The following is a 14937-nucleotide window of genomic DNA, read 5'->3' as shown; positions in this document are numbered from 1 at the left end:
TCTATCATTGTATGCCCAGTGTGTAGCAAAGCACATTGCCTCCCATACAGAAATAAAATTCAGCTGAGGAAGAATTACCTCGGAGCAAAACTAGTCAAGAAACACATGCACAGAGATGACTTTCTAAGGAGGAGATTAGACCACCGTGAAAGACCTGTCTACTGTGAAGCTTGCAGGGAGAGAAGGCAGCCAAAAGATGTGGAACGTGTAGAATCAATTGTTATAACTATGTCTGCATTTAAATCATAGTGAGAATGGTGCTCAGGACCACATTTTCACCAGAACTCACCATAAAGATCATGAGTGGCAGTGCTTAGAGCACGGCAAGTCAAACCTCTCTGAACACTGTCTGGATGACCACAAACTGATCTGTGGGTTCTGCAAGAACTCACTGCACAATGATCACAAGAGTGTTCTCCTGGCAGTCATGTGTTCCAAGACAGGCTGCCTCCCTCTTTGATACAGTTGAAGAATTTAGAAAGGGTATTTCTGCTCCTTCTCACACCTCCTCGGGAAAGAAACTTGAACATATGGTTGACAAGCTATATTAATTCTCGGCACAGCACAGGAGTCAGAAAGGTGGTTTTCCCACCGTAGAAACCCCGAAGGAACAAGACCATAACTACAGCATCATGAGCCAGACTCAGCTGTTAGAGACTGAAGGATATGTATGTGGGATGGGAACAGAGATGTGCCATCTCGGGAGGGGAACCTTCATTTCATACTGCAGGACCCAGCATGGAGTAAACACCAATTACACCTGCAGAATAAAACAGTAAATATTTTTTAAACAGAAATATATGCTTGAACAGTAACTGCTTCTTTCTTCCCCTGCAGGCAAGTTACAGATTGTCCCTCTTCAGTCAGCTTTATGTTTATGCCCCTGCTGACTAAGAGGCAAAGCGGTCACATTTTTCTGAGGTACCACAGCAATGTCACTCCTTTTAACTAAGACTTGATCCATAGCAGCTAAGGGGCTGAACAGACTAGATAAAACAATTTTATGACTTCCTTTTAATTTTGATCTTTGCATATAAATTCACAAATGTTGGGGACATAATGAAGTTGCATGGAAAATAACATTCAGAGAGGTAAAAGTGAACTATGCAAAATGAGAAACAGCTGGAAGCATTACATTCTCTATTTTGAAAAAAAAAATCTCAAGTTTGAGAAAAGTTATATGAAATATTTGTGCAGGATTTTCTAATGTGACATTGTTTCCTGATGTTAGCTGAATGCCACTGGAATTTACTATCAGCCTTTGGTATTTTTGGTTCTGTTCCTTCACAGTTCACAATTTTTCATGTCAGAAGAGTTAATCACGCCCTCACCTAACGGCCATCGGAGGAATGCATCGGCAGCCACAGGCATAACATGAGCTATGCAGGCACATTTGCTGCCATCATTTTAACCTCATACTGACAGTGAATTTTCAAAGATAATAGAGAACTACAATAAATTAAACTTCAGGATTTACCTCATGTAATGAAGTAAAAAATATCAATCCAAATTTGAGGGAGATAAATTTAAGTAAGGAAATAATAATAAAGTGGCAATTAAATTCCAAATTTTACACACACAAATATCTTCTGTCAGGGCTTACCAGGAGCAGAGATGAGAGAAAAATAGTAGAATCCTTATTCTTGTCCCATGTCCTACCAAACCTGAATTTTTTCTAAGCTCAATTCTATCATTATGCCTCTAGTAACCACTACATTTTAGTACGAATTTGGAACTACTGACCTATTTTTTGTGTTTGTTGTTTTGTTTGGTTTTTTTTTTTACAGTATGCCAAGGAATTAAAAATGATCTAATGCAAGTTAATCTGTTAAAAAAACATTTCAAGACCTATAAGGACACCAAAAGAAAGGAGATTAGAAATGGTTTCTTAAGATTATGTTCTTTATGAACAAGAAAAGGAGATGATGGAGTTGCTTGAAAACACAGAACTTAAAAAACAAAAAGAAATATCAGAATACATAAATATACATCCAGTCAGATATCATATATGGATAGCCTTATTCAATACTCTAAAAAGGCTGCTAAGGGGGAAAGCCAAGTTATGTTTTTTGCAATCTGCACACTGCTTAGTGAAAGAAATAGAAAATGCAGTTCCTTCCATTTTCTAACCTAGTCCACGTCTAAGAGGAGATCCCCTAACAAAACTTCAACTCAACTTTGATGAACTGTTCTCTGTTTTACAGGGATTGGTCCCATCTCTTAGCAGAATAAAGCAGTCAGAAACTAAAGCAAAAACAATATTCTCTATTCTTTTAACCCAGAGGTAATGATTCCAAGGCATGTTTCCAGTACTCCCAAATCCAAGCAAGCAATATTGTTCCAAAGCTCATCTTTAAATTCCTTGTTTGATTTCAGTGCACTGCCTAAAAACACCGTCAGAAGACCAAGCTCTACATCCTCATCATCCTACACAGAGTAATGAAGTGTGTGTGTGTACCAGGATACAGCTTGTGAAACTCCAAGAAAAGAAAGAAAATATCAAACTGTTAACTTTTCATATCTAGAACTTATAGACACTGAACCACTCCCAGTTGCAGGACCTGTTGTTATATACTAGACCATTGTTTACTTGAGGTCTACCAAAGACATTAATAAATTATAACATATATGCAAGAGACCATTATACTTTCAGCCTGTTATAGAGTCTGAAACCATACAAGTTCGAGTAAATAAAACTACACTATCAATTTAAATACTCTATTTGTAGGAGACAATGTATTTCAAGCTCACCTTTTGAGAAACTGAAGCATAAATTGAATCATATCACATTCCTACTGTAGTCAATACATTATTATATATGTGATATAAATATGGTACATGGAAAGGTCCAATGCAGAAAGAAATGGATGTACCATGTTTGTATTTAAATATCTGCATGACAGATCAAATAATTTGATCCTGGTCTTGACCTTCAATGTGATGACATCATAGCCACATAATTTTCATTATACATTTCATAGATACTAACAAAATCAGGATGCTATTTGCATAAGATCCCAAATGCATGTTGCAAAATGCTGATTATTGTCACTTTTAGTGTGTTAGAAGATGGCATTATGAAATTCCCAGGAGGTATCTTAGCATTTTCCAAGACCACAAACTGCTTATCTTTCACATACATTTCATGCTATGATTGGAATTTCAGCTGCATTGGAATTTCAAAATTAAAATCTACCGAACAGGGGCCTTGCAAAAAAAGCAAAAATGAAAATGAGCAAAAATAGAGTACTTAATTTTGTACTACAGAGGGTTTTTTTTCCTTCACAGATTTACTGGACTTGTCTCACAGAAGTTGTGGATTTCTTTGAGGTAGAGTTTGATGAAGTTGCTGGTATTGGTCCTGATAACATTGTCCAGACAGAACTAGCTGGCCAGCTAAGCAAAAACCAGTATCAGAACCTTGAGATACATAGTCTGGATGCAAATACAGAATATGTTTTTAAAGTCTATCCTGTCAATGCAAGTGGTTGAGGAGAAGGAAACAAGATCTGTAAGGTATTGTAGATCCTTCCTATACTTCATAGAGTTACCTTAACTTTCTTGCCACCACAATTGTTTTTTACCCCATGTATATATGAGGGAGACTGATTACATAAAATGTTGCTATTCACTTATCTAGGTAAGTGATACTAAAATTTACACTGGACTTTTCCGTACGTTACTCTTTCTGGCTCGGTTTGCAATAGCTTGAACTATGTAGACTATTTCTCATTTTTTCTAGCAGGGATGCAGTGTCAGGATTACATCAGACAAGTCATTATAATTTATATTGCTTTAGAACTGAGACTGCCTTTGCACTAATCCCTCTGAACACACAGAGTAGGAGTATGAAGTGTCAGATCCAAAAGCTTTCATGCTAGAACAAGGCATCAGTCGTTAAAAGAGAGGAAATAAACAGAAAATTAAGAATATTCTTTAACACCTTTGGACACGAGTCTCCTTTACTGTGGTTTTAGAAGGGAAGGAAAAGTGCTGCAAAGATAAAAGTTAGAAGGAGTAGGAAGGTATTCAAAAAGATGTCAAAAGTCAAGACATTTAATTACTTTAACACCCTTTAGGCATCCCAAATCTCTTGCTGAAGTCACCTTTAGTTTTTCATGCCTTGCTGAAAAAATACACACTTAAATCATGCTTCCTCTTAGTGAATTTTCAGTGAAGGGTGTATTGAGGAGCTGCAGTACCTAAAAATGGTAGGTGTTATTCTCTGGTTCCATCCACGCTTCACAGACTTTTCCTATATCAATTGCATCAAGTGCTGTCCCTTTCCAGGCTTCTTGTCCCTTATCACATTTAGAGAGTAAAAGTCTCAGCTCTGAAACAGCATTCAGACTTCCCACTCACTTCACAAGTTTTAATGACAAATGACACCTTCCTGGACTGCTCCACTTACCATACTTAAAACACTGAGCACAGGAGGTTTTGGTTTTTTGGTGTGTGTGTTTTTTTGTTTGTTTTTGGTTTTTTGTTTTTTGGTTTTTTTATCTAATGCATTGGAATGCTATACTGATTTTCCTTCTGAAAATTGTTCTTTGTGCACGGAGCACAGTCACATCAATATTCCACAGAAACACAAACTCAACATCTGCTGTAATTTACAGGAGAGTTTCATATCAAATGAAAATGAGACAGCATATGTGATAGACTTTTATAAATTTTCTTTTTAAAAAGAACTACCTCTGTTCCTTTTGCATAATATCAGACTATTTTACTTCACCAGTTACACTACACAGAAAGCTTGTAAGAACTTTTTTTAAAATCCAATGCCATATTTTCTTTTAAGTAGGGGATTTATTCAGAGCAGTATCATTATTCATGTCTAACAGTTACCAAGTCTGTGAGGGAATGTAACTGTGATGCCTGTGACAGATCACAAGGAGCCCAGGCACCAAACTATGAAGGGAAGGAAGGTGACAGAAAGTTTTGTTAGACAGCAGCTACTATTTCATTCTTTGGACTAGAGCTGAGGCCATGTCACTGATATGCCAAAATATCAAGTCCCACAAAAGAGGTTATTCAGCCATAGGGTGTTATTTAACAGTACAAGCAGGTTTCCCAAGTCTGTATGCAGCTCTCATAAGCAAAACAGAAAACTGTGGTTTTAGGAGTGAGGGAACTTCTCTCAGCCCAAGAGCATGATTGTTGGCTTGCATCTGAATCACAGCCATTTGTCAGTGTGTGAAACACCATGGAAGTACCACCATATCCTTCTTGCATGATCACAGAAGCTGCTACAGTGGCATGATCTCTTTCCCAAGAAGATTTCAAGACAGTTGACTCAATATAGGCTCCTAATGCCTCAGGGAGTGCCCAAAGGTACCTAATCTATCTGCACAGGCTGACAGATGACACTAGACTTGGAAGATGCAATTCTGGAGCAGCAATTAGGAAGAAGGCAGGTTACACTCAAACATCTAAACTGGCAAACAATGTTTATGATTTTGGCAACTGGATCCTAATTTAAGTCAGTTGAAGGAATTACACTGCACTGCCCTGGGTAAGGGATATTTTTGAGTATGTGTTGAGGTTGTGGAAGATCCTGGATGAATGACAGAAACTGAAAGCTGCCTTGTCAACCAAACTGCAGTATTAAACAGCCCTGGCAATCCATGCAAAACTGTGCCACAAGGCAAGTAGCAAAGAATCCTCTAAGGATGAAATTCACTGTTCCTTGGAGACTTTCAACAGAGTAGGCAAAAATTTGTTGCCCCAGAGAAAAAGGATTTAACTGTGTTTGCCATGGGAGGAGGAATGAGAAGCAATTAGAAAACCAGGAAGGGAAAATGCTGAAATTCTGAAATCCTTGCTCCCATTGCTGCCAGTACTACCACGCTTGGAAGAGGTGCAGCTGTTCACAGTGACCTGCCACAAATGGCCATAGACTTTGCATTCAACTTGTCTCTTGAAACCGTCAGCCACAGAAAAAATGATAATTCTAAATGGTGGTTTTGTTACTATTTACCATTTCATCATACTCTTTTCAATTAAACCTTTGGAAAGCGATTTTTCAAAATTACCTTGGAAGCCAAATGCAAAATGACTTTTAATAGGATGTGGGCTTCTAATTTCTGTGGTCATATCTGAAACTCTTTCCTTAAATGACCATCTGCCAGAACCTAATGACTATATATTGTATTAATCACTGTAATGTTTGCCACCAAACAGTTGCTTGTCTTCAGTGTATTTTTTTTTAAAGAGCACCATTTCCATTTTTCCTCCAAAATAAGAACTTAGACTTTCCACAGTTTAACATAGATAAGACAGTTTGACCGCTTTGAAAATGCATCTGTAAGTGATAAGTTATTTTGAAAATAGACACTAATTAAATCCTATCCCCCAAATAATAAATACATGGACCTCTTCTGTACTTTAATACATTCTTATGTCTTACTTGCAGATAGTCATCTCAGATGAATATGGGAAAATCGAAGACAGGTGGGAGAGTCAGAAGAGTATTCACGGTACTTTGCATACTTCAAATAGACAACGAATGAAACCAGGGATTCTTTTTTTTTTTTTTTTTCCTTGAAGAATTCTAAAATGTGTATGCTTTCTTATGCAATATGCCATTTCCCACTGAAATTAGCAACCAGAGATCTAACAGTGAGCCCTTCAGACTATTATTGCTTTCTGGCAAAGAATAATAATAATTAAAAAAACCTGCCTTTTCATTAGCTTTTCTTTTTTCAGATGCAGCTCTAAGACCTAAGGAAAATGCTATGCCATGCATAAATATATAGTATAAAACACATTATATTTGAGGGACCTTGGCAGCTTCAAAGGAAATAAATGACATATTTGCATTATAAGTTAACATTCCAATTATTGTTTCCTATGAGACCATTCAATATCAATTCACAAAGAGCTGCAGGAGCCTATATCATACTTTCCTTATTTTTAAAGTGCAGGGTAATTTCATCTATACATACACACCTTCGGTCTCAGCCTCACTCAGCTGAAGCACAATGCGCATGCAAACATAGGACACTGGCAACAGGCAGGACAAGAATGTGGGCAGGCAAAATTTTATCTCCTTACACACACACTTAGTAATGGTTAGGTTTACTTGACTGTTGTGAAGGTCACCTGTGTGAGTTCTGAAGTACCAATTTGTTAAAAGTAGCTGCAAGCAAAATCAGGAGAAATCACAGCAGCTCTGGTCCAAGGAGCAGGAGTTACTAGATCCACAGCAAGTTACTGTGTTGAAATAATCATCAGTAATGACTACTGTCCTTCTCCATGCAGGAGTGATCTTCCTTTCTTTCACTTCAGCCACACCAACAAGCTATGCATATCTAGCTATCTATGTTTTTTACACACATATACATATATGTACTTATAGGCATCTCTTCATATATGCTTGAACATACATGCACACACACACACACGTATATATATGTATTTAAATATATTTACAACTCTCTTTGCCCCAGTGCTATCAAGCAGGGCATTTACATGGGAATGGAAATAGGATCAGGGCCACTACTAGCTCTTTTAAACCCCTTCTGTGTATTTGTATGTTTGTGTCTTACCTTCAGCACAGAATAAACTTTTATGGAAAATCATGTATTATGAGTATTTCCCATGAAATCTTGGACCTCCTTCTGCCTTAAGGCAAACAATAAAACTTAGGTATAAAAATTATTAATATATAATTTTTCCATTACACCTTTCATTTTTGAAGCTCTGGTTTAGTTTTGCATAGTTGCTGCAAGGTAGTAATATTCTACACACTTTGTGGACGGCTAATGTGATAAAAGAGTCCAAACAAAAGGCAACAAAACGAAGATCTGAACTCTGAGAGCACCTAGTTCTCTATCTTGTGCTAACCAGTGAGCGATTAGTGATGCTTCAGTTAATATGTATGTTCTTGCCAGAATCTCTGTGCAGTCTTTTATGACAGCACACTTTTCTTTTGATGAAGTCTCTAGGTAGGGGTAAAGGGTATTAAAAGTAAGCAAGGTTTGCATTTTCAAACGTATTGAACAATTACAGCACTGTCTGATATTAAGAAGCTTTTTTTGAAACATTTAAAGGGGCCTGATGATCACACATGACAAGCACCTGCATCCTAAAACTTCAGCTAGGTTTTTGCAGAAATCAAAATGTCTGAGCTCTCCAGATAGTAAAGGCCAATTATTTCTTCAATACTCATGGCTTTTTAAACCCCTTCCCCAGACAGCAACATTTGACACCTTTTACAAGGACATGTGAGTTTTTGCTGATGCTCTATATTTCCCCAGAAGCTCACCCATCTGGTATTCCTTTTAGTATAATTCTCTGTAGATGGATAAGACTGCAATTTGGATCAACTGTATAAAATCCTTTTGCACCCCCTGGCTATCCATTGGTAATAGCTTTCTGTACCCAGCAGTTCTTAAGAGATGCAATTTGTAGTACATAGTTCTGTGCAACAGCCAAGCAAAGCTCCAATCCCCATTTCATGTAAACAGTGCCTCAGATCACTTGAATAGGGAACATTCTATCAATATCACTAAGAGATCAGAATCAGTCCAACCCCGCAAAGCTTTAGGATTTTTATTAATTATTGTGGGGCTGCTGGAAGCCTATGTTTCTTTTCAAGCAAATTACCTTTCAAACATCTCTATCTCAGCTCGCTTTGCTTTTTTTCCAGGGTTGCCTCTTTATTTTCATGGGAGAAAAAAAATGTAGTAGGTTCTTTACATACAGTTCAGTGCCTGCCTATTGTGAGCACCGCCAAATCCCATGGGGACTGGATGTCTACAGCCCAATTTACTGCATTCCTTTCAATAAGCAGGCAAGGCAAAGAATAGAATGATTTTGCTTATCTACTGCTTGCTGCTCAGTTGTAGCAATGGGTGGGGAGGCAGCACCATCTCTCACCCCGTGCAGAAATTTTTCAGCTGCATGCCCTGAAATTGAAATTTTGAGATGTTTATAAATAAATAAAAACCTGCCTGTATTTAATGCAGTGAGATATTTGCATAATTACTTTTCAAGGTAATGAGTGTAACAGAAGCCAAAACACAGAAGGTTGAATATCTTTAGAGAAGCCTGTGCCAGCAAATAAACACAGAAGTCTTGTAAGTATCAAATTGCAGAGCAGTTTAGAACCGGTGTAATTTATTTAGGGAACAATAAGCATCTATTCATGCTGGGCAGGTGGCCAAGGTGAACAAATGAAAGACGTATATGTAATTGAATATTAGATGAGCCATCATTTCATTTCACCACCATTTGTCTCTTGCAATATCTGTAACCAACCCTGCTGAACAAAACATCACAAAATAATGGTAGCTGTCAAACTACATCCTCCAAAGCCAAGCAAACAGCTGGGCTGAAGCAAATAATGACAATTTGAAAGAAAATCTTCTGATGGTGGCTACCAATTTTGTTAAGTGATGAAATCAAGACCAACACCAGTCTAACACAGAGATCTAGTCAGTGACATCTCTGCCTTCCTGGATATTATTATATAATAATATAATTATTCCTGGAAAGTATATAATTTAATTATTCCTGGATGTAATTTAATCATAAATTAGCTGGCCAGTAGGAGATAGGTTGGAGATGCAGCTGCCTAACATGTATTGACACAAAGCAACTAACCCATGATCCTGTGTATCAAATCTCAGGCATCAACTATTAAGCTGAGGTATTACAGTATTTTATTATCACTTGCTGCATAACCCATCAAGAAGTAATTAGTATCAATATTATTCAAGGGACTGTAGTGTCTTCTTCAAGAATATTTCCAAGACCATTATAGAACTTTGGAGAACATCGGTCTGCCTGTAAGACATTATTTCTACACAAGAAGAGGCAGTGGTCTTTGGGGACCTAAATCTTTAACTGACAATGCTGACTGAAAAATATTCCAAGTTTTTTCTAACATAGCTACTGTTCACAATGTGATGAGACTCACATTGCACCTCTGTACAATACGTAAAAGCGACTTGATAGCTGAACTGAAATTCTGAAGTACACAACTACAGGTAAGTATTATTTTAAGCCACTGCATTTTAAGGAAATAAAGCATAGCAGTAAGTACACAAATATAAACATAGCCTGTTAAAACTGTTCTGTTTTGACTGCAAAGCTGTGAATTAGTGTTGCTGAGAAATACATTCTAAAAACTAGGAGGTTCTGCAGTAATAGTTAGGAGAGACACAAAAATGAAAAAAGAACTAATAATCAAAATGGTTTGGACCAAGTCCCGTTTCTATCTTATAACTCCAAATCCACAGCTTTTAGTCCCCCAAAATGCTTCTCAAATCAAAATCATCTGGATAATGGAGAGCTTTAAAAGATACAAAAATACCTGCATAATAAAAGACAGACTAGATACTAGCAAATAAAAATTACAAAAATAAGGAGGAAACATGTCCATAAATGTAAAAGGTCTGGCTACTCTCTCCTGCCATACAAAATGGATATCAGAAGTGTTATGTAACCAGAACAAAATTCAGGCTTAGACATCTCTTCACCTGAAAGTTAACAGTAACCTGTTGATACTTAAAGACATAAATGAAATTTCTGGAGATCAAAGAGGATTTACACAGAAAAATTAACCTTGATCCTGTTCTCTTGTGTTACTGAGGTCCCCAAGCTTTCACTAACATTATCAGGAGCGTTACTATGTGTAAGAGAATGAGGTACTCAAGATCCAGCTAAGTGATGGCAAAGGAAGAATAAAATGACAACCTGCCTGAAAGGTGTAAATGACTAAGAGGAAAAGGAATAACTTACTAGGTAGTCATGTCACAACAGTGTTCAGAACTCACTCACTGCTTTGACCTAAACAGTTGGTGTTATACAAAATTTAAATCAACAGTCAATGGGTTACATATTGGCAAAGCCTTTTCAGAGACAGAACTGATTCCGATGTACAAAGCAGTATTAGAGAGAGTCCACAGGACAGCAATAGCCAGTCTCATCCAGTAAGGTACATTTCAGCTTAAGGAAGAAGAGGACGACTTTTTCTTCAAAAGAGATTTACTGGAGCATGCAGGTCACAGGAAATGTAACCTATCAGCCTGGAAGTTCAAACCAAAACCACCTTGCCCCAGCCAGTGACTCAACAAGAGAAGTGACCAGAGTAGTTTGACCAGACCCAGCTATCACAGCCATATAGCCTACCTGTAGCTCAACTACCTAGGAAGTATTTTTGCTTTGTTTTGTTGGGGTTTTCTCCTGGTGTGAATTCTAGCTTTATAAAATGTAAATGGTTTGCTTTCTCAGCTATACAGAATTTGTTTCAATCATTTCATTATCTTGCAACATTGAAAGTGCTTTAAAAATTCATAAGAAAATTTGCTTCCTTCCCCTGCATTTTTTTGCCATACATATGTTAAACAACACTTCAGAGAGAAATCTCAATTGTCAAGAGCTCTTGCAGCCATGCATCAATCTTTTTAATAGAGTTCACTGGGGTTTCTTCCCCCTCTTCACAATAGTAACTAAGAAAGACTCTATAAATTCTGGGATTTTGGTCTGCAAATAAAAATCTTCTGGACGTGCCCTTGCATTTATAAATGTGTTAGTTACTATGAGATTTTGCATTGCTTACTTTTAGCTGCTCGTGGCAGGAAACAAATCACAGTCAATCTAAAATCAAGTCATTAATTCTACTACAACTCAAATGCAGTAAGAATATTTCACAAAACTCAAGCTGAAGGGGGAAAAGTATTTTATTTATTTTTTTTTTTTTAAAAAGACCTTTTCAAAGCTTGCATTCCCCAAAACATTTGAACACATCCATGACTTCCCAGGGATTTGTGTTTATTTTTTCTCAGCAAACAATTTGAGTAGAAATGACATTGTATTTTCTGGCAATTTCACCTTCTGAAATGTTCAGCTTTTCATCAGAACGCCTGCACAGAAAGTATTATTTCTTCATTTTAATGTTACTGAATATACACCTGATTTGCACAGACAGCTCTGAATAGGCTAACTGTTGTTCTCCCAACACTGTTTATCTGAAGGTTAAAAGTCAAAATGGGGTTCCATAAGAAAAACTAACCATCCAGAAACCAATTTTTCAAAGTAATTTTCAAACCTCATAAGACAATACAAACTAACGATGCAGAACTCGATGCTCCAAGAACTCCTTTTAAGCTAAAGAAGCAGTGGCTTTTGGTCATGAATTCTAAGTGCTCTGGATCCAATTTACAATAGGTGTGCTGAATGAATTGTCTTATATTACATCTCACAGACTGATCTTGTAAGAATAGTCAGGTTAGATAAATGCACAGCCTAGTGTGCTATCCACTGTCTTTAACAGTGATCAGCAGCAAGCAGAAGACTGTAAGAATGGTTATATTCTCCAAGGTATGGCTTAAGGGTTTCATCAGCCACAGATAGCTCCTTGGTATCTAATAGCTCACAAGGATTTCCTTCTTTGAATTTGTCCACTCCCATTCTGAGACTCTGAGAACCTTTTGCCTGTATTATATACCTCTATTGCACAGAATTTCACCCTCTTCAGCAGCAAAATCAAACTTGAGTTCAGAAGTTCATCATACTGGACTTGTGTTTAAAATTCCTTTCTACCAGATAAAGCATCTAATATTGCCTAACTTGTCTATAAATGACTACAATCATGTAAAAATGAAAACATTTCCAAAAAATAACATACATGGTACTAAAATAAGACATCTGCAAAGGGACTTTCTAACAGAAGTGCCAAGTGAACCTAGGTATGTCTTTCATTAAAAACTTATGAGGAGCAATATTTGGAAACTTGAAAAGTAGGAGGTTAGAAGTGGATGAGGCTATAACACTGTGGAGTAATTTGGTAAAAATTCTCGTGAATTTCTCTCTTCTCATCAAACATTTTCCTAGTCAGTTATTCACTGAGGAATAAACTTCAAGCAACCCCTCATTCATTTCTTAGCTGTGTTATAAAAGTAGAAATCAAATCATCACAAGTTTATCCAACCAACCAAACACCTACTTGTCGGGTGATAGAAAATCTTTTGTGGGCAGCATAGTCACATTTCCATTATTTCAACTTCCTTCCTTGATTACATTGAAATGCAACTGGAAAGCTGAGTAAATTTGGCAAAATCCAGTATTTCAGTGAAAAGCATTTTCAGGGCAGACCTTGAGCAACCTTAACCACAACTTATCTGATCAAAAACCTGCAACTAAAGCTTTGCACAAAGGGCTGGATGGAGCTAAAGATAAAGCATATAACATTCATTTTATCACCCAATAAAAGTAATTGCTATCCAGCTGTATCATTAGTCCAATTTCAAATGCAAACCTTGGTGCTCAAATAAGAATTATTTTTATTTCAAAGGCTGTTTTCTCACCTCCTGCCAATGTGAGATTAGTTAACATGACATTGATTGGAGGAAATGAAAGTGCCAGAGATTTGGAAAGAGAAGGGACCACATTTTCATGGTAATTGAAGACTAATTATACTTTTCTGGCAAATAATTGCTACATGTTCAGTGTTCCACCAAAAAAAACCCAACAAAAAAAAGGGGAGGGGGGGGGGGGGGGGGGGGATGGACAAAACCCCCTTCATTTTCCTTAGCATAAAACCTGATAAAAATATACACATATATCTCTCCTCCTGGCTACTTTATAAAGTAGACAGTCCTCTCTTCCTCAGTATCCTAACTCCTGCCTACAGGTTACATAGCAGAATATATATTCACTGCTTTGGGCTAAGTTGTGGTGGGCACAGGGTACCTAAAAACCAGATGTTGCAATACCCGCACCTGTTCTGTGAAATGTACTGTTCCATTTATTAGAAATACACTTATCCCAGGGACTGCATGTGTTACCCAGGGCAGATAAGATTTAAAAAAAAAAACCTGTACGTGGCTTTCTTTTCAAAAGGAAGGCATAACCTAGTTTCTCTCATTACTTAGCACATTTGAAGGTAAATAATCTGAGCTAGAAAATCCCTTTGAGAGCACATTGCTTGGCTCAGCGTCATTGGCTAGCCAGACTTGCTAAAGAATATGTTTTAATAGGCTACCATCTGCAACCTTCCTATTATAGTCTCTTTTCCAGGATGTGTGATATGTGATAACTTTGTTAAATGCATCAAGAAGTAATCTACCATGCAACATTGTTTCAGTGACACACGCTGGAATTCAAATTATGCCATTCCTTTCCAGAAGTGACCATAACTTCAAGGAAGAATGTAATTCTGAGAGTTATGATGTGTATTTGAACTTAAGTTTAAGTCATTTAATTAAACATATCCATATCCTATTTTTACATATTCATAGCCTCTTCTCCCCCATCACATATCCACAAATGTCCCACTCAAGTATTTTCTAGACCTGTTGGAATGCTCCAAAATCCATGTGGCATCTTTTTCAGAGATTAGTTCTGAAGAAGGTGTCATAGCTCTATGAACACAGCGCCTTCAGTGAATGCCTATTGTTGTATGCCTTAGTGTACTATTGCGAAAAAAATCAGACATTTAAATATGAAGCGTATTATTATCAGTCCACATTTTGTACTAAATTAGTAATATGTCACCTTGCTGTTATATTTCTCTCTTTTTTTCTTCTCATACATTGTACAAATCTTAGATTCTTAGCTTGTCTATGTTCAACATCATTATTTTGTTTTATGGGTGATAAGAAACTTCTGTACATAACCAAGGAACAACATTTTAATTAAATCTGCTCTCCTTCCTGTGTAATATAATGAGCTGACTCGTTGAACCTTTTGGTAATTGTTGCCAAATACCTTTAGCTTATTCATCCAGATTTTAGCAAGGGTAGAATATTGTCATGTTTCAATGCAATTCAGGGCTGAGATTTCAGAAGTAGAACAGAAGCATGTGCTAAGCCACGTTAACATATGTATTTCAAAAGAGAACATTAACCTGTAAAAATACATACAAAGCTATTTTGGCGAATAAATCTACCTAATTTTGTGGGAGGCTAAAATATCTTTGTCACTGAG

At 37.0% G+C, this 14937-nt stretch overlaps 3 protein-coding genes across 4 annotated transcripts in view; 2 read left to right on the top strand and 1 right to left on the bottom strand.

Annotated features, from left to right (window-relative positions):
* Positions 1-2629, top strand: part of LOC308072856 (tripartite motif-containing protein 42-like) — a 58468-nt gene extending 55839 nt beyond the window's left edge. The window contains 4 exon segments of the mRNA XM_080410336.1: positions 2-187; positions 190-225; positions 228-436; positions 438-2629. Of these exon segments, the coding sequence (XP_080266462.1) occupies positions 2-187; positions 190-225; positions 228-436; positions 438-551 (545 nt within the window). The 3' untranslated portion in view covers positions 552-2629.
* Positions 1-14937, bottom strand: part of SPSB4 (splA/ryanodine receptor domain and SOCS box containing 4) — a 344833-nt gene that overhangs the window by 72800 nt on the left and 257096 nt on the right. The gene's annotated exons all lie outside the window — the stretch shown is intronic.
* On the top strand, positions 1718-2629 carry LOC308072314 (tripartite motif-containing protein 42-like; the record flags this gene model as incomplete). The annotated part of the gene is given in 6 exon segments (XM_080408974.1): positions 1718-1896; positions 1898-1980; positions 1983-2065; positions 2067-2126; positions 2130-2255; positions 2258-2629. Coding segments are annotated over 6 exon segments (714 nt in total), but the record flags the coding sequence as incomplete, so codon positions are not given.

This window comes from Falco punctatus (assembly GCF_963210335.1).
Source record: "Falco punctatus genome assembly, chromosome: 13".
Taxonomy (NCBI): Eukaryota; Metazoa; Chordata; class Aves; order Falconiformes; family Falconidae; genus Falco; species Falco punctatus.
Note: the sequence above shows the minus strand (reverse complement) of the source record. Positions and strands in the feature narration are given on the sequence as shown.